This window comes from Sorex fumeus, unplaced genomic scaffold, assembly GCF_029834395.1.
Source record: "Sorex fumeus unplaced genomic scaffold, SorFum_2.1 ptg000034l, whole genome shotgun sequence".
NCBI lineage: Eukaryota > Metazoa > Chordata > Mammalia > Eulipotyphla > Soricidae > Sorex > Sorex fumeus.
Genome location: NW_026606091.1, coordinates 4,948,884 through 4,971,968, shown reverse-complemented (window position 1 = coordinate 4,971,968; position 23,085 = coordinate 4,948,884). Strand labels below are relative to the sequence as shown.

At 42.1% G+C, this 23,085-nt stretch overlaps 1 protein-coding gene across 1 annotated transcript in view; it reads left to right on the top strand.

Moving 5' to 3' along the window:
• FREM1 (FRAS1 related extracellular matrix 1) overlaps nucleotides 1-23,085 on the top strand; it is a 172,737-nt gene that overhangs the window by 4,306 nt on the left and 145,346 nt on the right. Inside the window, exons 2-5 of the mRNA XM_056117277.1 lie at nucleotides 769-863; nucleotides 2,336-2,637; nucleotides 4,155-4,351; nucleotides 20,575-20,898. Coding sequence (XP_055973252.1) covers nucleotides 769-863; nucleotides 2,336-2,637; nucleotides 4,155-4,351; nucleotides 20,575-20,898 — 918 coding nt within the window. The remainder of the gene's footprint in view (nucleotides 1-768; nucleotides 864-2,335; nucleotides 2,638-4,154; nucleotides 4,352-20,574; nucleotides 20,899-23,085) is intronic.

Here is a 23,085-nt window from a genome sequence, read left to right as displayed (position 1 = left end):
ACTTTTATTTGATCTTTATGTCTCATCATCCATTTCTGCTATCACATAATTAATAAAAACTTTGGAAACACATGAGAAAGAACCATTTTTAATCAATCACAAAAGTAGAATCATTAGCTTCTTTGAGCAACATGAAAATGCCATTTAGAAAAGAACTTAATGAAGAAAAAAGTACATATGGAACCTATGCCTTTTGTATTTGTGAAGTATTGCAAATCTTTCATGTGCACACACAGGCAGATCCTTCTAATTCAATTGCTATGAACTCTTGAAGGATATGGGAAAATAAAATTTTAGTAAGTGAACCTATTTTAAATGAACTATAGATTCTACAAATACAATTACTTAAAGTTATTATTTGCTTGATGTACTTGGGTTTTCATAATTTAGATTTGTTTTTTGCATATTTGTTTTTGGGTTACACCCAGAGATGGTCAGGACTTACTCCATCAGTGAATACTCCTGGTGGGCTTGGGGGACCATATGGGGTTTGGGGATCAAACATGGGTTGGCCACGTGCAAGGCAACACCCTATCTGCTAGACTCTTTCCATCCCATAATTTCTATACTCTTAAAGCAAGACAGATACTAGAAGCAAATTGGTAAGTAAGCATGGTAGTGGGGAGAGGTAGTGATGGGTGTGCAGAAACACATACACAATCACAAACACTCAACACTAACAAATCATAATTTTGTTCTGCTGCTGAAAAAGTTAAATTTTGTAACAATTTTCTCACCTGTATACCCATTTTTTTACTTGCAAATTAGATCTTTGACTGCCACTTTCTTCCTAATGAAGTAAAGTATGTTCACAATGGTTGCCCAATTCTTAATGAAGACACAGTAAAACTTAGACTTTACAGGTAAGCCACCCAGAAACATTGTTCATTTTAATGTCATAAAGCCATTTTATTACTTGTTAGGGTTTTTTCTGTGGATAGATCTATCATTAGGATTTTATAGGTTCCAAACAAGAAAATTATCCATGGAAACTGGAAATCTGAGGGGTGAGGTGTTAGGTTTTTTTGCTAAGTTTCCATTTTCTTTATGTTATCTTGTGTGGTTTTTATGTGATGTTATTAGCCCTATCCTGATTCCCTTGAGAGTCACTCAGCTTCCACTCATGAATGAAAATGGAAACTAAAAAGTATAATTTAGAAAACATAATTTAGAAAACAGATTCTGAAATTAAATAAAATTCCTCTTCTAAATCATTCAATGATGACCATATCAAATAAGTTTCATTCCTATAGATACAAAAATAAAAGCTTATGTTTAAATATTTGTTACAGAATTAGTCTTGCTAATACAGAAATATTTATTTCAGCATATTTTCATACTAGTCAAAATTTGAAACAGCCAAAGTGATGAATGCACAAACAAATTTTAGCATATTCATACAGTGGAAAATTATTTGGTAATAAATGGAAAAAATACTGGTTTTTGCTGCTATATCATGGTTGAACCTTGAAACCATTACCAAAGTTTAAAAAAAAAAGTCAGACATAGCTGGAAAGAAAGTACAGGCTTTTGTCTTATGCACAGTCTCTCCAGATTCGATCCCTGGTGCTCCATATGATTCTCCCAGCACTGCCAGGAGTGATCCCTAAGTACAGAGCCAGGATTAAGCCCTGAATAATGCTGGGTGTGGCCCCAAACCAAACCAAACCAAACTAAACCAACCAACCAAACAAAAAAGTCAAACAAAAGAGGTCACATGTAGTATAATTTTTTTTATATAGGCGATGTTTAGAAAAGGCTAATTTATAAAGATAAAAGGCATGTTAGTGGCTAGGCATGAGACCCATGGGAAGTAAGTGATAGTGATATCAATTTCTTTCTGGTATCAAGAAAACATTTGGAAATTAGATAAACATGATAGTTGTACTACCTTGAGAGTATGCCAAGAAACACTGAATTTTATACTTTGATGACAGCATATGCTTCAGTGACCCTGGTCTGAAGATCAGAAAGACCTCGATGCTTCACCAGCTCTTCACTCCTCAATCCCTGAGCTAAAACCTGATCAATCAAATTTACAAGGTTGATATTCAGTTTCACATGTGATAGGAGTGAGTCTCTTTCTCAGAGTAATCATTGACTATACATGGTGGGCTTGAGAGATATTGAATGAAAGGTCATTGGAGAGAAGAAACAATCAAATGCAGAAAGATGAGAAGAAAGAGTCTAGGAGTAGAATATATAATAATATCCAAACTTCACCCAATATATGAATTTTGTGCAGGCTAATATTTACATGTCAACGCAAGTACGTACATAGGTATCAAACAAGCTGAGCACCAACAAATATTGCTTTTTTCTGTTCTCTCCATAGATTTACTGAGACAGACACCTTCACAGAAACTTTTATCTTGCGGGTCTATCTTCTGGAACCAGAGTGTAACATCATCCGTCTGAGCAGCAATGTACTGGAGGTGTCTGAATTCTATGGCTTGTCTCGAGCCATTGATAAGAACCTGCTCAGATTTGACTATGATAGGACAGCTAGTCTGGAATGTACGATCAAGCTGGACCCTGTGGGAACTCAGCTGCCAGCCCATGGCCAGATAGTTCTGGTGGAGCCTCGGCCAGAAGAACCTCGTGGAGATCAGCCACATAGTTTATTCCCAGAGTCTCGTATGATACATTTTAATATTTATCTGGAGGTTATAAAATGATCTATATATATTCATCTTTCACTGTAATGCAGAGTTTTACTTGATACAATTTGTAGTTGATTGAAAAATGTACCTAGGTGATTGAGAGAGTATATATTTTGGAATCAGAAAAACCTGGGTTTGAAAACTACCTCTTCTATTTCTTTTCTATCTTAACCTGCCTAGGCCTTTGTAAAACAGGCAAGGACATTAGCTGTATGTTTGTAAGGCTGGAGTGAGTAAGGTCACACACCCTGTTTATCACAGTCAAGTTCACGGTAAATGCTCAGTGTTATTAGAAATGGTAAAGGCCCTCCCGTTGATCGTCGATTTGCTCGAGCGGGCCCAGTAACGTCTCCATTGGAGACTTTGTTGTTACTGTGTCTGGCATATCGAATACTCTCGGTAGCTTGCCGGGCTCTCCGAGAGGGGCGGAGGAATCGAACTCGGGTGGGCCATGTTGGCCGCTTGTAAGGCGAACGCCCTACCCGCTGTGCTATCGCTCCAGCCCATTAGAAATGGTAGTAATTTAAATAAGAGTACTTGGTGTATTTATTATTATTAGTTTTTGACACACTTAAGGGAGAGCTGGTAGGCAGTACTAGAAATGGTTTCATCCTGCAGGAGTTGATGTTACCATTACTTCTCTTCTTCATTCAATTGAAACCTCTGGATACCTTCTGTGTGTATAATAGTGTTAGTAAGACCAAGAAATATAATGGATTATTGTCGTCATAGTAATGACTTGAATATGAGAAGCATTTTGCAGCTAAAGGCATGTTTTAAAGTCATTTAATTTAATTTTCTCAACCATCTGGATTAAAAATATCACATTCATTTTTCAGACTAGGAAAATATATAAAAAGTCCCCCTGAAAAATAAGTGGCCTATGTATCTCATAGACCTATGTATCTCAAGACTGGAGAATTGGTCAGAAATACAGTCTGCAAGAGATATAATTAAGGGTCTCAGTGGGAGAAAGCAGATAGCTTCTAGCAACTAAAAAAAATGCTTAAGGAAAGTTTTAGCAAAAGAACCAAATAGGCCTGAAAAAAAAATTGGACTTGAGTGAGATAAGCACAATGGGGAAAGAATTTCAATGAGCAGTAAACTTTTCCATGCATGCTACACTTCTGGAAGTGTGTACCGAAAGGAAGACAGGAGCTAGTTTATAGGCAGCTTTCACGGAGCTACCAGCCTATTTCCCCAAAATGTTCTAGCCCAAGAGCACACATTATAATTAGGTTATATTTTTTCCCTCTTGGAAGGTTTTTTTTTAGTGGGCAAGGACTTGAGCCAACTGGTTAATTTTTTTTCTCAGTAAAGGAAATTACAGGTTTTCAGAAAAAAGGCATTTACTCTGAATGATTGAAGGGTACAAAAATAAGTATTCTCAGGCAGTAAGAGGGATTAAATAATCATGAAACTACTATTGGTTTTTAATTTTGCAATGGTTATTTAGAAGTGACCATATTTACTCAATGCTGTACATTCTAGAGCTGGGAACTGAACTGAAGTGTCCAGGTGGGAGTTGCACCTTTGGGCTAAAAAAAGTAGAAAGTCTCAAAGTGAACTGTGAGGAATTCCTGCTGATGGGGTTTCGATACCAACACATGAGCCCCCCTTCTCCCAACATTGATTATATCTCCATTCAACTGGACCTCACAGACGGCAGAAGCAGAACTGTATACAAGGTAACGTTGGGGGTTATATCTGTATTCCCGCTCACCTACACCAAGGGACTCATTTCCACTGGGCTGCCCCCGCGGACTCCCTAGTCAGGGAGAGTCTTGTGATATTGTGGGTGTGATGGTTTAGTGATTCATGAGAACTTCAGACTTGCTCCGCCAATAAGTGCTTAGAACAGTAGCTTTTGTGTATATCAGCATTTTCCCTTTACTGCCTCTTTTCAAACTTTACCAATGCTAAGGCATCTTGGAATCGACAGAGGCCAATTCATGATAACCTTTCTCCATGTCTTCCACTCTTCTTCATTTTGCCATGCGATCTTTGATCTTTGGTAACATCCCTTTCTTTTTTCTTTTTCTTTTCTTTCTTTCGTGTTTTTTTTTGTTTGTTTGTTTTGTTTTTTGGGTCATACCCAGCAATGCACAGGGCTTACTCCTGGCTTTGCACTCAGGAATTACTCCTGGCGGTGCTCAGGAAACCATATGGGATGCTGGGCATTGAACCTGGGTCTTTGCATGCAAGGCAAATGCTCTACCTGCTATACTATCACTCCAGCCTTGATAGCAGCCTTTTACTGATGTCTCATTTTGCCTTTCTTTATTAGAATCTGTTTTTCACTTCTTAGGAACTCAGAGTATCCACATCGCTGTTGTCATAGGAAACTGGGAGGAATGGGGAACCTCACGTTCACTGGTTATGCTAAGGGGTCGGTCCCAACTGTACTCATCTTTGAGCTATTTCCCCAGATCCTCAGTCTTACTTTCTGTTGTTATAGAATTATAATAACATGTTCATTCTTTTAGATTTTGAAATGGAAGTCTAGATCAAGGAGAAAGCATGCCAAAATCCTCCATCTTCCAATCTCTTTTAAATTCTCCTATCTTTGCCTCGTCTTTATCTCTTCACATTGAAATAAAAACAAAAATAATCAGGATTATAGTCTTTGAATTGAGATTTGGCTGAAAACCAGGAGGGAGCCTGATAACATTGACCAGGTAAACCACTAGGGGCACCCTTAATGACTATTACTAAAGTTCTGAGTGTCAACACTGGTCTCAGATTGCCTTAGTTCCAAAGTCTTCTTCATGAGTAGTGTGTGTCTATGGACTTTATGTCTCATTTTCAAAATCTTAAAATGGAAGAGAAAAGTACCAACCACTGAGAGTAATTTAGAAGATTAAATGACATACTACTCATCACAGTGCTACTATTCATCACAAAGCCTGGTACATATAAAGTAGCACAGTAGCACCAGTCCTTTCATTGTTCATCGATTTGCTCGAGCAGGCATCAGTAATGTCTCAATTGTGAGACTTGTTGTTACTGTTTTTGGCATATTGAATACATCACGGGGAGCTTGCCAGGCTCTGCCGTGCGGGCGAGATACTCTCGGTAGCTTGCCGGGCTCTCCGAGAGGGATGGAGAAATTGAACCCAGGTTGGCCACATGCAAAGGAAACACCCTACCCACTGTGCTATTACTCCAGCCCTATGCATATTTTACTAATTAAAAACCAATAATTAGACACGTCTAGAAGTAATTGACTAGTCAAAAAAAATTTTTTTTGGATGGGGGAGGCACATCCAGTGTTGCTCAGGGCATACTCCTGGCTCTACACTTACAGATGACTCTTGGTGGGCTCTGAGGACTGTATGGGGTGCGAGGGATCCAACTCAGGTTGACTATGTGCAAGGCAAGCACCCTAGCTGCTATACTATCCCCGGCTCTCAGTTCTTTATTTTGTACTGGTGAACACAGAAATTTCATACTTGGCCTCAAGGTTCACAACCAAGACCTAAACTTTCAGGTCTCCCAAGAACTAGTATCTGTTATCTCTTTGTTTTGATACAAAGCTCTTTTCACTTTGAGCTATTTATCTACAAATCTTAATCATTTACTTTTTTTTTTTAAAGGGGCCATATCCAGTGGGGCGATAGCACAGCGGTAGGGTGTTTGCCTTGCACGCGACTGGCCCGGCCGAGCCGGGTTTAATTCCTCCACCCCTCTCGGAGAGCCTGGCAAGCTACCGAGAGTATCTAACCCGCACAGGAAAGCCTGGCAAGCTACCCGTGACGTATTCGATATGCCAAACACAGTAACAACAAAGTCTCAAAATGGAGACGTTACTGGGCCTGCTGGAACAAATTGATGAAGAACGAGAGGACAGTGCTACAGTGCTATAGCCAGTGGTACTTAGGGTCTACCTGGCTTAGTACTAAGGGGTCCTCCTGGAGGATCTGGGGGTGGGGGGATCATGCAGTGCTAAGACTGAACAGGACTCTCCTACAAAGCATGCGCTCAACCAGTTGAGCAATTTCCCTTTCTCTTTTATACTGTATATTAGGTTAAAACCTTATTATTTTGTCACTTACTATGTCTTTCTCTTTTTTTTTTTTTTTTTTTTTTTTTTTTTCCCCCTTTATTTTATTTTATTTTTTTTAAAGTTGTAGATTTACAATTTTTTGTGCTTTGGTTTCAATTATACAATGATCAGATACCCATCCCTCCACCAGTGCCCATTTTCCACCACCATGGATAATATCCCTCCCACCCCCATCCCCCCATCCCCCCGTCTCTGTGGCAGGGCAATCCCCTGTGTCCTCTCTCTCCTTTTGGGTGTTGTGGTCTGCAAAAGAGGCATTGAGTGGCAAACATGTTCACTCCATAGTCTACTTTCGACATGCATCTCCCCTCCTGGGAGGATCCTCCAAACATCCTTTATTTGGTGCTCCCTTCTCTATCTGAATAGCCCTTTCCTCTAGGATACCCGGCTGGCCTCTAAGTTATGAAGTAATCCTCCTGGTGCTGATCTCAGCTATTCTTGGGTATTAATCTCATACTTTGTTACTTTATATCCCCCAGATGAATGCAATCTTTCTATGTCTATCCCTCTCTTTCTGACTCATTTCGCTTAGCATGATACTTTCCATATTGTACCACTTGTATGTAAATTTCATGACTTCATCTTTTCTAAGAGCTACATAGTACTCCATTGTGTAGATGTACCAAAGTTTCTTTAACCAGTCATCTGTTCTTGGGCATTCAGGTTTCTTCCAGTTTCTGGCTATTGTAAAGAGGGCTGCAATGAACAAACAAGTGCAGATGTCACTTCGACTATACATTTTTGCCTCTCTGGGATATATTCCCAGGAGTGGTATTGCTGGGTCAAACGGGAGCTCAATTTCTAATTTTTTGAGAATCGTCCATACTGTTTTCCAGAAGGGCTGAACCAGTGGACATTCCCACCAACAGTGAAGGAGTGTCCCTTTCTCGCCACATCCACGCCAGCATCGGTTGCTTTTGTTCTTTTGAATTTGGGCCAGTCTCTGAGGTGTGAGATGGTATCTCATTGTGGTTTTGATCTGCATCTCCCTGATGATTAATGATGTAGAGCATTTTCTCATGTGCTTTTTTGCCATTCGGATTTCTTCTTTGAGAAAGTTTCTGTTCATTTCATTGCCCCATTTTTGGATGGGGTTGGATGTTTTCTTCTTGTGGAGTTTAACCAGTATTTTGTATATCCTGGATATCAACCCCTTGTCAGATGTGTATTCGGTGAATATCCTTTCCCATTCTGTAGACTGTCTTTGTATTTTGGTCACTGTTTCTTTGGAGGTGCAGAAGCTTCTTAGTTTAAGATAGTCCCATTTATCTATCTCTGTTTTCACTTGCTCGGCCAGTGGCGTGGCATCTTTGAAGATACCATTAGCTTCAATGTCATGGAGGGTTTTGCCAACTTTATCTTCAATGTACCTTATGGTTTCTGGTCTGATGTTGAGGTCTTTAATCCATTTTGATCTTACTTTTGTACATGGTGTTAGGCAGAGTTCTGAGCCTATTTTTTTGCATGTAGCCGTCCAGTGATGCCAACACAATTTATTAAAGAGGCTTTCCTTACTCCACTTCACATTACTTGCACCTTTATCAAAGATTAGATGAGCATATGATTGAGGAGAGATGTCAGTGTATTCAACCCTGTTCCATTGGTCTGCAGTTCTGCCTTTGTTCCAGTACCATGCTGTTTTAATTATTACTGCTTTGTAGTACAGTTTGAAGTTCGGGAGGTTGATTCCTCCCATTTTCTTTTTCCCAAGAATTGCTTTAGCTATTCGTGGGGGCTTATTGTTCCATATAAATTTCAAGAGTGTTTGCTCCATTTCTTTGAAGAATGTCATGGGTATCCTTATAGGGATTGCATTGAATTTATACAATCCTTTCGGTAGTATTGCCATTTTGACAATGTTAAGTCTCCCGACCCATGAGCAGGGGATATCTTTCCATTTCCTCATGTCCTCTTTTATTTCCTGAAGTAGCGTTTTGTAGTTTTCTTTGTACAGGTCCTTTACTTCCTTAGTTAAGCTGATTCCTAGGTACTTGATTTTCTGGGGCACAATTGTGAATGGGATTGTTTTTTTCATGTTGCTTTCTTCTCTCTCACTGTTTGCGTATAGGAAAGCCATGGACTTTTGGGTATTGATTTTATAACCTGCAACTTTACTATACGAGTCTATTGTTTCTAAGAGTTTTTTGGTGGAAGTTATTGGGTTCTCTAAGTAGAGTATCATATCATCTGCGAATAGTGAGAGCTTGATTTCTTCCTTTCCTACCTGAATGCCCTTAATATCTTTTTCCTGCCTAATCGCTATTGCAAGTACTTCCAGTACTATATTGAACAGCAGTGGAGAGAGTGGGCATCCCTGTCTCGTCCCTGATCTTAGAGGGAAGGCTCTCAGTTTTTCCCCATTGAGGATGATGCTTGCTGTAGGCTTGTGGTAGATGGCTTTAATTATGTTGAGGAAGGTCCCCTCTATACCCATTTTGGCTAGGGTTTTCATCATAAAGGGGTGCTGGATCTTATCAAATGCTTTCTCTGCATCTATTGATATGATCATATGCTTTTTATCTTTTCTTTTGTTGATATGGTGGATTATGTTGATTGATTTCCGAATGTTGAACCATCCTTGCATCCCTGGGATGAATCCTACTTGGTCATGGTGTATGATCTTTTTGATGAGTAGTTGGATTCTATTTGCTAGTAGTTTGTTGAGGATCTTTGCATCTGTGTTCATCAGGGATATCGGCCTGTAATTCTCTTTCTTTGTGGTATCTCTGTCTGCTTTTGGTATCAGTGTGATATTTGCTTCGTAGAAACTGTTCGGAAGTGTTTTTGATATTTCAATTTCGTGGAAAAGCTTAAAGAGTATTGGGAGTAAGTCCTCTTTAAAGATTTGGAAGAATTCACTAGTGAATCCATCCGGGCCAGGACTTTTGTGCTTGGGGAGACTTTTTATTACCATTTCAATTTCCTTGATGGTGATAGGTCTGTTCAGGTATTCCAGGTCTTCTTGGTTCAGCCTTGGGAGTCTGTAGGAGTCTAGGAATTTATCCATTTCCTCGAGGTTTTGATGTTCCGTGGCATAAAGCTTCTCAAAGTACTCCCTGAGGATCCTCTGAATTTCTGTGGTTTCTGTTGTAATGACCCCCTTTTCATTTCTGATTCGGTTTATTAGGGTTTTCTCTCTCCCTTTCTTTGTGAGTTTTGCTAGAGGCTTATCGATCTTGTTAATTTTCTCAAAGAACCAGCTCTTGGTTTCATTGATCTTTCGGATTGTTTTTTGGGTTTCCATCTCGTTAATCTCTGCTCTGAGTTTTATTATTTCCTTTCTCCTGTTCGGGTTGTGCTCCTTTTTTTGGTCCTTCTCCAAGCTCTTAAGCTGTGAGGTTAGGTTACTTATGTGTGCTCGCTCCTCCTTTCTGAGGAATGCTTGTAGAGCTATAAACTTTCCTCTTAACACAGCCTTTGCTGTGTCCCATAAGTTTTGGTAACTCGTGTTCTCATTTTCATTCGTTTCTAGGAATCTTTTGATTTCCTCTTTGATTTCCTGTCTAATCCACTCGTTGTTCAATAGTGCACTGTTTAATTTCCAGGTGTTTGATTTAGTTTTCTGTTTTTGTGTGTGATTTACTTCTAATTTCAGCGCATTATGGTCTGAGAAGATTGTTGCTACAATCTCTATCTTCTTAATTTTATGGAGGCATGTTTTGTGGCTCAGCATGTGGTCTATCTTGGAGAATGTTCCATGTACGCTTGAGAAGAATGTGTATTCAGCTTTTTGTGGATGAAGTGTCCTGTATATATCTACTAAGTCCCTTTCTTCCATTGTTTCCCTCAAATGAAGTATGTCCTTGCTAAGCTTGAGTCTGGTTGATCTATCAAGAGGTGACAAAGCAGTGTTGAAGTCTCCCACTAGTATTGTGTTGCTATTGATGTCTTTTTCCAAATCTATGAGTAGTTGTTTTAAGTACTTTGCTGGTCTCTCATTAGGTGCATATACATTTATTATTGTAAGTTCTTCCTGTTGTACAGATCCTCTGATCAATAAGTAATGGCCTTCACTGTCTCTTATGACCTTCCTCACTCTGAAATCAATGTGGTCTGATATAAGGATGGCTACCCCAGCTTTTTTATGGGAGCTGTTTGCCTGTAGGATTGTTTTCCAGCCTTTGACTCTGAGTCTGTGTTTGCTTTGACTATTGAGATGCGTTTCTTGCAGGCAGCAGAATGTTGGGTTCAATTTTCTAATCCATCCTGCCACTCTATGTCTTTTAATTGGTGCGTTTAGCCCATTGACATTGAGAGAGATTATTGTTATGGGATTTTGTCCCATTGTTATGTTAAAATTGGGTGTATTTGAGGGGCCTTTCTTGCCTTAAAGTAGCCCATTTAGTTGTTCTTGTAACCATGGTTTTGAGTCTATGAAGTTCCTGAGCTGTTGTTTGTCTGTGAAACTGTGTGTTGTTCCTTCTATTATGAATGAGAGTCTTGCTGGGAAAAGTATTTTGGGGGAGGCATTTATTTCATTGAGTTTTTTTACTATGTCCCACCACTGTTTTCGGGCCATGAGGGTTTCATCAGAAAAATCAGCTGTGAATTTTAAGGATGCTCCTTTGTAAGAGATTTCTTTCTTAGATCTTGCTGCTTTCAGAATTTTGTCTCTGTCTAAGGTTTTGGTCATTTTGATCAGAATGTGTCTTGGGGTATTTTTATTCGGATTTCTTCTAGCTGGTACCCTTCGGGCCTCCTGAATGTGGTCACAAGTTTTCTTCAGCTCTGGAAATGTTGTAGCAATGATGTCTTTGACAGTTTCTTCTTCATCGAGGTTTTCTTCCTGTCCCTCTGGGACTCCAATAATTCTTATGTTACCCCTCTTGGCTTCATCACGATCTTCTCTTGCCATCTGTTCCCGAATTGTGAGTCTCTTTTCCATTTTCTGCTCTTTTCGGGAGAGTCTCTGAACTTCATCTTCGAGCTCACTGATTCTGTTCTCAGCCGCTGTTACTCTGCTGCTGAGGCCTTCCACTGAGCTTTTCAATTCGCCTACGAGATTTTTCAGGTCTGACATTTCTGATTGCATTTTCCTCATTTCTGCCTTCAGATCCTCTTGTCTTCTATTGGCATTGCTTTCCATTGTTTCTTTTAATTCCCTAAGCATCCTAAGTAGCTCCCTTCTGAATTCCTTGTCAGAGAGGTTGTCAAACACTACAGTACTGTTGGTGTCATCTGGGCTAGACTCTTCAATATGAATGTTTGGTGGGCTTTTGCGTTGCTTTACCATTGTGAGAGGTGTGGTTTAGTCCTTCACGTTCAGTGTTACTATTCTGCTTGATATGCAGTGTGAGTTAAGATAGGCTTATGAGTTATTGGCAACTGTATTTCTAGTGGCTGAGCTAAAACAGAGAAGTTTCCATCTAAGAAGTTAGCTTATGGTTCCTATGGCATATGTAGTGGGAAAATATTTCGCGGCCGCGTTAGCGGCCGCGGCTCCGGAAAGTGTCCCTGGCACTGGGCGAGGAGTTGGGAATGTCTCCTGTTTGGAATTGGAGCCGTTCAGCTTTGTTGCCCAGAGCTGGGCCTCTGTGCCCGTCCCACGCGGCTCAGGGGTTGAAAACCGGCTGTCTCGGGGCTGTTTCTAGCTGCGCGTGCCCAGAGAGGAACCCAGGCCCTTGGGGGCGGGCTGTACCTGTTGGAATTGGAGCCGTTCAGCTTTGTTGCCCAGAGCTGGGCCTCTGTGCCCGTCCCACGCGGCTCAGGGGTTGAAAACCGGCTGTCTCGGGGCTGTTTCTAGCTGCGCGTGCCCAGAGAGGAACCCAGGCCCTTGGGGGCGGGCTGTACCTGTTGGAATTGGAGCCGTTCAGCTTTGTTGCCCAGAGCTGGGCCTCTGTGCCCGTCCCACGCGGCTCAGGGGTTGAAAACCGGCTGTCTCGGGGCTGTTTCTAGCTGCGCGTGCCCAGAGAGGAACCCAGGCCCTTGGGGGCGGGCTGTACCTGTTGGAATTGGAGCCGTTCAGCTTTGTTGCCCAGAGCTGGGCCTCTGTGCCCGTCCCACGCGGCTCAGGGGTTGAAAACCGGCTGTCTCGGGGCTGTTTCTAGCTGCGCGTGCCCAGAGAGGAACCCAGGCCCTTGGGGGCGGGCTGTACCTGTTGGAATTGGAGCCGTTCAGCTTTGTTGCCCAGAGCTGGGCCTCTGTGCCCGTCCCACGCGGCTCAGGGGTTGAAAACCGGCTGTCTCGGGGCTGTTTCTAGCTGCGCGTGCCCAGAGAGGAACCCAGGCCCTTGGGGGCGGGCTGTACCTGTTGAAATTGGAGCCGTTCAGCTTTGTTGCCCAGAGCTGGGCCTCTGTGCCCGTCCCACGCAGCTCAGGGGTTGAAAACCGGCTGTCTCGGGGCTGTTTCTAGCTGCGCGTGCCCAGAGAGGAACCCAGGCCCTTGGGGGCGGGCTGTACCTGTTGAAATTGGAGCCGTTCAGCTTTGTTGCCCAGAGCTGGGCCTCTGTGCCCGTCCCACGCGGCTCAGGGGTTGAAAACCGGCTGTCTCGGGGCTGTTTCTAGCTGCGCGTGCCCAGAGAGGAACCCAGGCCCTTGGGGGCGGGCTGTACCTGTTGGAATTGGAGCCGTTCAGCTTTGTTGCCCAGAGCTGGGCCTCTGTGCCCGTCCCACGCGGCTCAGGGGTTGAAAACCGGCTGTCTCGGGGCTGTTTCTAGCTGCGCGTGCCCAGAGAGGAACCCAGGCCCTTGGGGGCGGGCTGTACCTGTTGGAATTGGAGCCGTTCAGCTTTGTTGCCCAGAGCTGGGCCTCTGTGCCCGTCCCACGCGGCTCAGGGGTTGAAAACCGGCTGTCTCGGGGCTGTTTCTAGCTGCGCGTGCCCAGAGAGGAACCCAGGCCCTTGGGGGCGGGCTGTACCTGTTGAAATTGGAGCCGTTCAGCTTTGTTGCCCAGAGCTGGGCCTCTGTGCCCGTCCCACGCGGCTCAGGGGTTGAAAACCGGCTGTCTCGGGGCTGTTTCTAGCTGCGCGTGCCCAGAGAGGAACCCAGGCCCTTGGGGGCGGGCTGTACCTGTTGGAATTGGAGCCGTTCAGCTTTGTTGCCCAGAGCTGGGCCTCTGTGCCCATCCCACGCGGCTCAGGGGTTGAAAACCGGCTGTCTCGGGGCTGTTTCTAGCTGCGCGTGCCCAGAGAGGAACCCAGGCCCTTGGGGGCGGGCTGTACCTGTTGGAATTGGAGCCGTTCAGCTTTGTTGCCCAGAGCTGGGCCTCTGTGCCCGTCCCACGCGGCTCAGGGGTTGAAAACCGGCTGTCTCGGGGCTGTTTCTAGCTGCGCGTGCCCAGAGAGGAACCCAGGCCCTTGGGGGCGGGCTGTTGTCTTTCTCTTAAAAAACTTCCTTGGCGGTTGCTCCAAGGACTTCTCCATACAGAGTTTGGTGGTTGCCTTAGAGGTGCTTGTGGACTGTGTGATGCTGGGGCTTCATCCTGGATTCATGCGTGCAAAGCATGTATGTCAGCTCTTTAAGTCATTTCAAAGTCCTGGGCCAGTGCAGGGCCTTAGTTTACTATTCAACATAAATTTTATTGGAAGTCTACCCTTTAAATGATCTTGTTTTATTTAGAATTAACCTATTTCATAGTCCATTTGCCATTACACAAAACAGATCTTTTTATGAATATAAAATAATATGCTTACCATAATGAGCATTTTCAAAAGGCACTATAAGCAAAATAAGAAAACAAAACTAGTTATTTATATCCATCATTTTTATGCACATATGTGCATTGTGGATCTACATGTACCTTGGATTTTTTTTGTTTTGTGAAATTGGACTTAACTTGATCATGCAGTTAAATATTTGTCTCTTATATTTCTACTGAAAGTTTGAACAGACACATTTCATGACTTGATTAAGGTAAAAAGGTAAAGGCCCTCCCGTTGATGGTCGATTTGTTCGAGCGGGCCCAGTAACGTCTCCATTGAAGACTTTGTTGTTACTGTGTCTGGCATATCGAATACTCTCGGTAGCTTGCCGGGCTCTCCGAGACTTGATTATCCACCCATAATTTCCTTATTTTTTAAAGGTTTTTCTCATATACATTTATTGTGTACATCTTCATTCCACCTGAAATAAATTTTTATTATGAAACCCTAGAAACAATTGTTTCCAAGTAGCTGATTTTGACACTGTTTGCTGAATAATCAATGCCTTCTGTTGATTTCACAGTGATTATTGTATAGAACCCCTCTCCGAGAGCCCGGCAAGCTACCGAGAGTATTCGATATGCCAAACACAGTAACAACAAAGTCTCCAATGGAGACGTTACTGGGCCCGCTCGAGCAAATCGACGATCAACGGGAGGGGCCTTACTTACTTACTTATTGTATAGAAAGATAGTATGTACACTCTTCAAGGCTTGCTTTTTTGTTCCTTGTTTTTGTTCCAGTACCATTAATACTTTTTAATATTCTTTCTTAGTTTAGAGTTAAATTCTTCCTAAACTTTCCTCTTTATAATTTTATTCTCCATTTCCACCTACCTTTACTTAGTTACAGTTAAATAATTAAATCATATGAGTATTTGTAAGTTAAAAATTTTTCAATTTAAATTTTTTTTTTTTTTTTTTTTTTTTTATAATTTATTTATTTATTGAATCACTGTGGGAAAAGTTACAGAGCTTTCGGGTTTAGGTCTCAGTCATGTAGATACCGAACACATTTCCCTTTACCGATACTCATTTTTAACCCCGAACCCCAATAGACCCCCACCTCCCAATCACTGTCCTGGGGGTTCTTGGGGGACACTATGTGGTGCCAGAGATAAAACTGGGATTGACCTTGTGTAATCTGGGAACCTTAATTCCTGTACTTAAATCTCTCTAGCCTATGAGTACTTTAAAAAAACAATCCCCCCCAAATATTTTTGTCAGCACTGAATTCAAAATATACATTGTTTTGGTAAAAAATGGAAATATTTATACATTTATTTACCAATTTGAGCCCAGAAATGTGACATCTCACTTCAGGTAAGAAAATGTTCATTGATTTTTCTGTAAAGTTTGCAGTTTTCTCCATATAGTTGAGTACATTAACTCCAGTCCTCAACGGTTTTTGTGAAATTTGAATAGATTCTTTCCTCTTCTTTTATTTTCTCATTGGTTACTGAGGATAAATAAGAAGGCTATTTTTTGATATAATTTTCTTTTATCTAGCTTCTTTCTTGAATTCAATTATTCTAAGAATTTTTCAATTCTTTGGGCTTTTAAAGACTGTAATTATATCTTTTGCTAATGATAATAATTTTGTCTTTTCTTTCCCGTAATTATTCCTCTTATTTTTGCTCTATTTCCCACTGGTTCAGTCAGAATAATATTAAATATAATGATGCTTATAAGAATCCTGGTCTTGTATGTTTTATAAATATCAACTGTGCTCACACTGTCCTTTTAAATGTTTATTGCCTTGAATTCATCTTTTTTTGGGAAATAAATATGGTAATTTATTATGTGTTTTTTAATTATATAATAAACTTTTACTTTGAATCTTTGTATATAATTTTAAGTTCCCTTCCTGAAGGCACAAGTGACTGTACATTTAATTTACTATTATATAAGCTATTTATTTTTCATAATGAGGTAGATGATCATTTTTTTTCTTTTTGGTTCACACTCAGTGATGCACAGGGGTTACTCCTGGTTCCTGTACTCAGGAATTACTCCTGGCAGTGCTGAGGGGACCATATGGAATACTGGGAATCGAACCTTGGGTCCGCCGCATGCAAGGCAAATGCCCTACCCACTGTGCTATTGCTCCAGTCCTTTTCTGTAGCACTGTAGCACTGTCCTCCTGTTGTTCATCGATTTGCTCGAGCGGGCACCAGTAGCGTCTCTATTGTGAGACTTGTTACTATTTTGGCATATCAAATACATCATGGGGAGCTTGCCAGGCTCTGCCGTGTGGGTGGGATACTCTCGGTAGCTTGCCGGGCTCTCCGATAGGGATGAAGAAATCGAACCTGTGTTAGCCCTGTGCAAGGCAAGCTCCCTACCTGCTGTGCTTTCTATATCTTCTTTTTTTTTTTTTTAACTAGCTGCAAATTTTTCTTGAAATATGGATTGTGTTTTTTTTCTTTATCCTGATTTGAAGCTCTTTTATCCTTTACTTTATGTTATACTAGGATTGGATACCAAAATAAAAATATTTTACCTATGTCTGTATGTTTTCACTTTCTTAATTTATTAAGGGCTGGAGCTATAGCACAGTGGGTAGGGTGTTTGCTTTGCACACGGCCGACCTGGGTTCGATTCCTCTGTTCCTCTCTGAGAGCCTGGCAAGCTACCGAGAGTATCCTGCCTGCATGGCAAAGACTGGCAAGCTCCCCATGGTGTATTTAATATGCCAAAAACAGTAACAACAAGTCTCATAATGGAGACGTTACTGGTGCCTGCCTGAGCAAATCTATGAACAATGGGAGGATAGTGCTACAGTGCTAATTTATCAGGGGGTGGGGTTTGGCCATACTTAGTGGTGCTTGGGATTACTTGAAGCTCTATGTTTAGGGGTCACTTCCTGGGGTATTCTCAAACCATGTGAAATCAGGGATTGAACCTAGACTTTTATGTACTCAGTCTTTACAAATCTCTCTCTAGCCCTAACCTTTATTTTAATGCTTAGAATGTTAGAAAATGTGGTCTTTTGTTTCCTTCATAGATGAGATGAATATTGATAACAGTAATCCTTTGTCCTGGCCTTTGTCCCTCTCCCAGGCTTTGTGTATATACTCTGCAATTTTAATTCAAGCACATCTTTGTATCTTGCTTCTTGCTTCATCTCATCTTTTATTTCTTGGGAGCTCCTTTTATATTCATATCCGCTTTATAAACCTGTTTAAAATAGCATACTTATTTGGGCTTGACACAAGTTTAGTTGGTTTAATTGTTCAGCACCAGTCTTTTATACATGTGATTTCCCTACTTTTGAGTTCCAAGTTATAGATCTTAAAATAATTTATGTAGAGAATCTACATAAGTAGATACTCTAAACCCTGGAATGCCATTTATCTTCACAAATCAACGGGAATGGGGAGATATTAATGGTCTTAATCTCTTTGCTTCTTTCTTCTTAGAGCTTTGTAGGCTAATAGTTTCTGAGCTTCCAGACTGGGATAGGAGTGGTTTGGGGGGAATGTTGGAGGAAAGGCTTTGTTCAATCTGGCACTGATGAAACATCACTTCCTGCTCTCTGAGTCTGGCAGATGTTTCAAGCTACTTTTTGTCTCTGGGGAAATTTTGTGATCCTCAGGAGATGCCGCCTTGCAAAGCAAACTTCTTCTCACTGGAGGTTATCTCCTCTTGAGAGGATGCATTTCTAGCCTGAATGGTCACTTGCAATTCTTACCTCAGTTTATAGGATATTTACACTTCCAGCTTCAGGTGCCCTAAAAGTCAGTGCTACCTCTGTGCTACTCATCCCATCTCTGGGAGCATACAAATTTTGCACCTTCCTATGGCACATAAGACTATAGGCTAATGCCAGCCCAGCCACTATCATCCTTTTGCCTTTGGTCACTTAGTTTCTTCAAGTATGCACGCAACTTCAGCCCTACGCTTACCTGTAAAAGAAATATTTTTGGAGTTGGTCTAAAGGAAGTGTCTCTCCTGACATCCGGGACATGGTGTCATGCAATGTGTCCTGCTCCTTGGAGGTCTGTGGTGCTGAGGATTAGAGTTTTGACTAGGCACAACCCAGAACTCCTCTTTCTAAACAAATCCCTTCCTCTAATCTCTCTCAACCACTTTTATGTTTCCAGAGTGAGTGATTGGGTTCTAGAATCTGGGACGGGTTCTGTAAAATTTGCAAAGCAATTGTCTAGGATGTGTCTCACCTTTTCTTTGCCATCTGATCTCTCCTTTATTGGAACTTCGGTTGAAGCTGAACGAAGAAAATCCCCAGCATCCTGTTTTATAGAAATTATAACTTCTATCCTGATATCCAGTACTCAATAGTACTGAATCAGTGCACTCTGATCACTGCACTTAATTCTCTCAATATCTGGCCCTTGATAAGCACATCTCAAGCAATTAGGCTTCTTCCTATCTGGAACACTTGTTGAGATTCTAGATTCATTATTTCTCTGGGGACTCCCTTCACAAGGGCCTCTTCCCTCATAACTCTCATTTGAAAAGGGTGAAATGACTGACTTTACAGTCATTTGAAATTCCTATTCACTTCTCACTTGGGAGACCCAAGCATTAACCTACAGGAGAACTGGGCAACTCTCCTGTTGCTGCAGGAATGTCCAATAATAAAAGTTATTTGACCTTTTTGAGTTTTGGGAGGGGCACCCATGCAGTGTGTAGGGTTCCAGGGACCAGTCCTGGCAAATATCAGCGCACTGGGTCAGCAGTTCTATGCTAGGTACTGAGAACATGATGCTGCATGGGCATTGCAGAGCCAAGGACCTCTAGGGATACTCCAGTGGGGCTTGGGGACCCTAAGTCTCCTCCATATGTGGCAATGCTGGGGGGTTGTGATGCCAGGGATCTAACCAGAGTTTAGAAAAACCAAGTCATATGCTCTAATCCTGTGATATCTTCCTGGCCCAGATAAAGGCCTTTTTGTCATCATCCCTTCCTTAACTCTTTTAAAGCCACATTACAGGAAGTGGCTAGGGTGGCCATGAGGATGATAATGTACGTGAGACACTGCAAAGCTTTATTATTTAATTTCCACTTTATACTGGGGTGTGTGTGGGAGGGGCTAGTATTTGCATTTTGCTGATGGCGAAAATGAGATTCAGGAGTTAAATAGCTCATCTAAAGTCACACAAATCCAAAGTGCTAGGGTTTAAATTCTAAGCACGGTTCCTTCTGATGCCTAAATTTTTGTCTCTCCCTGACCCTGGATGCATATGAGGCATCTCTTTTTTAGAATATCATTTTGTGGGGCTGGAGGATTAGTATAGTGGGTAGGATGTTTGCTTTGTATTTGGGCGACCTGGGTTTGATCTCCTGTGCCTCATATGGTCCCCAAAACCCCATCAGTAGTGATTCATGAGCACAGAGCCAGGAACAAGTCCTGAGAACCACCTGGATGTCCCCAAAACAAAAAGCCAAAACAAAGCAAAACAAAAAATCCCAACCCCCCAAAAAAAGTCTATTTCGGGACTGGGAGATAGAACAGTGATTAGTGCCTGCTTGTGTTTGATCGTGGTACCTTGTGAACCTGTAGGTATTGCTTGGTGCATCCCTGGAGTCCCCCAGCACTGCCTGCAGTGGCCAGCCATTCCTGGATCGTAGCGCCCAAGCAGTATGGTACCCTCAGGCCCTAGCACTGAGCTGCTGCCCATTTGGCCTGGTTTGGTGGATGGAAGTGGTCACTCAGATGATAAGTGTGATATTGAAGCGATGCGTGCAAAGATGGATTAACAGCTTTCTTATCTCCATAACTCAATCTAAATGTTGAAAGAAAACAAAAACAAAAAAAGAAAATGAATCACTGTTGGGGCTGCTAGGACTCCTGAGCACTGTTTAAAAGGGTTCTGACCCCTGTAGAAGAAATAAGCAAAAATTAAAAAAAAAATACCAGAGTTGCAGTTGAGTAGCACAGCATACTTTTTTGCCTATAAGAGTCTTTAGATTTGGTCTTCAGAACCCAAACAACAACAAAGTGTGGTGATTCCCTCCTTGGAACAATTAAATTAGGAGCTCCAGAGGTGGCAACTGGTATGAGTTATAAACTTTTCTAGATAATTCTGACAGGCAGGTGAGTTTCAAATCACCCTCAGACTGCCACAAGGGCTGAGGCATTATGTTAAGTATCATGTTATATTAAACATCGTGCTATTACTTTTGTGTGCAGTAACTTCATTTGTTTTATTTCCTCCTTCCTATTTTCTTTCTCCTTCAAAAGTCAGAGAGCATGTGGCTTCCTGTGTACATCAGAGGGGGCATTCCTAATCAGATTCCAAGGGCTGCCTTCATGGCCATGTATATTTTGGAAGTGGATCAATTCATCCTGACCTCTCTGACTACATCAGTTCTGGACTGTGAAGAGGATGAGACCCCTAAACCCCTACTGGTGTTCAACATTACTCGAGCCCCACTCCAAGGCTATGTGACTCACCTGTTGGATCACACCAGACCAGTGTCCTCATTCACCTGGAGAGACCTGAGCGACATGCAGATTGCCTACCAGCCTCCGAACAGCAGCCACTCTGAACGAAGACACTTTGAGGTAAGAGCAGAAGCCAATCAAGGCTTCAAGTGGCAGCTTCTTCACAGCTACTTAAAAGGCAACTTCCCTTGACTTTCAGAATCCTTTGTCTTGTTTGTTGCCTCTAAAGAGAATCCATCCCTGTGAATCAGGATGCACCCTTAGAGCCCCACCCAAACCAAGAAGGTATTGCTCAGGAACAAACCTAGCTGGAGGGAAATGGTGGCTCCAGCCAACTAGTGAAAGAACACAGTGCCCATGATATACTGTTGCTCTCATTGGTGAAGAAGGTAGGAAATCTTTTTCTTCTTTTTCTAAATCGTTTCCATTTTTTAAAAATTTTATTTATTTTTTTGCTTTTTGGGTCACACCTGGCGATGGTCAGGGGTTACTCCTGGCTCTGCACTCAGGAATTGCTCCTGGCGGTGCTCGGGGGACCATATGGGATGCTGGGAATTGAAGCCGGGTTGGCCGCATGCAAGACAAATGCCCTCCCTGCTGTGCTATCACTTCAGCCCCAAAAACGTTTCCATTTTTAAATACAGAAAACATTAAATAATTGAAAACATCCGGTGTCAACTACAAAGTATTTCTGGGGGCCCTGTTTGGATCTGGACTCATCAGTCTGAGGGCTAAAATTAAATTTTATTTACAACTCTTTAATAAGGGCTGGAGCGATAGCACAGTGGGTAGGGTGTTTGCCTTGCACGCGTCTGACCTGGGTTCGATTCCTTTGTCCCTCTTGGAGAGCCCAGCAAGCTACCAAGAGCATCCTGCCTGCATGGCAGAGCCTGGCAAGCTCCCCATGGCGTATTCGAAATGTCAAAAACAGTAACAAGTCTCATAATGGAGACGTTATTGGTGCCCGATTGAGCAAATCGATGAACAATGGGCAGACAGTGCTACAGTGCTACTCTTTAATAAATTATCTTTTTTTTTGTTCGAGAGATAAATAAACCTCTTTTGGGGTACAGAACTTGTACCACCCAACCAGTGGTGCTCAGGGCAGGGCTCATCCTCCATAACAGGATCAGGATCAAGTAGAGTGATAATCACCACTCCAAGGGTGATTTGAAACCCAGTTGCCTGTCTATACTGGGGATAGAAACTCAATCAGCTGCCTAAAGGCAAGAGCCCTACCCACTGTGCTATCCCTCGCACCCCAAGAGAGCTCTTATTATTTTTTTTTAAGTGAAAGACCATGAGGTACAGTTGTAGACTTACAAATTTTTGTGCCTGGGTTTCAGTTATACAATGATCGAGTACCCATCCCTCCACCAGTGCCCATTTTCTACCACCATGGGTCCCAGTATTCCTCCCACCCCCCATCCCCCCATCCCACCCTGCCTCTGTGGCAGGACATTCCCTTTTGTTCTAGAGAGCTCTTGTTGGGATCCTTAATACTGACTCAGATGCTCAGATGAAGTTGGTTATTCATTTGATAACCAACTTCACTATCAAACCCTTTGCTCTGGGCAGTACTGTTTCAATCTAATCTCAACCCTTCTTGCTGTAATTTCAGCCTCTTTTGTATTCTGTGGGAGTGAGGAACAGCTGGTTCCAGACTTGCACATAATAACGCTTTATATACTTAAAGACCTAACAGCAAGTTGGTTCAAACAGGATGGAAAATTGAAATGAACAGATTGGTACAGATTTGAATTCAGGTTTATTATGTGTCCCTGGGGTTCCCAAATTGTCCTCTTTCTAATTTAGGCATTTTTTTGGCATTTAGCCTCAAGGGCAGACAAAAGAATATGACTATAAATGCTCTGCCTCTTACCACTCCCCTTCTTTTCCACTTCATAATAGTATGTAGCAGCTTTATTTTATTTTTTTTCCCTGCCCTCACTCCTCTCATTTCCTGCCCTCCCTTCCCATACAACATTTTTCATTGTATGTCTGTTTAACCCGAGTTCATTAATAAATCAGCACTATTCTGCCTGTTTCTTGCCTGTGTTTTCTGCCATTGTGTAATAGAAATCTTACAGCAGAATGCTCTCAAATGGATGATGAGTTTTTTTTTAGACGTAACTTTCCATTTTCACATGGGGATTACGTGCTTTTCAGATGATGGAGGTCAGAAGCTCTGGGCCTTGAGAGAACTTTGTCATTTAGTTACCTGGGGTGGGATTTTGAGAGCTGAGTGATGGCCTGAAGCTGGACTGCAATGCCAAAATAGCCCATTATTTCGGTCATGAACATTCA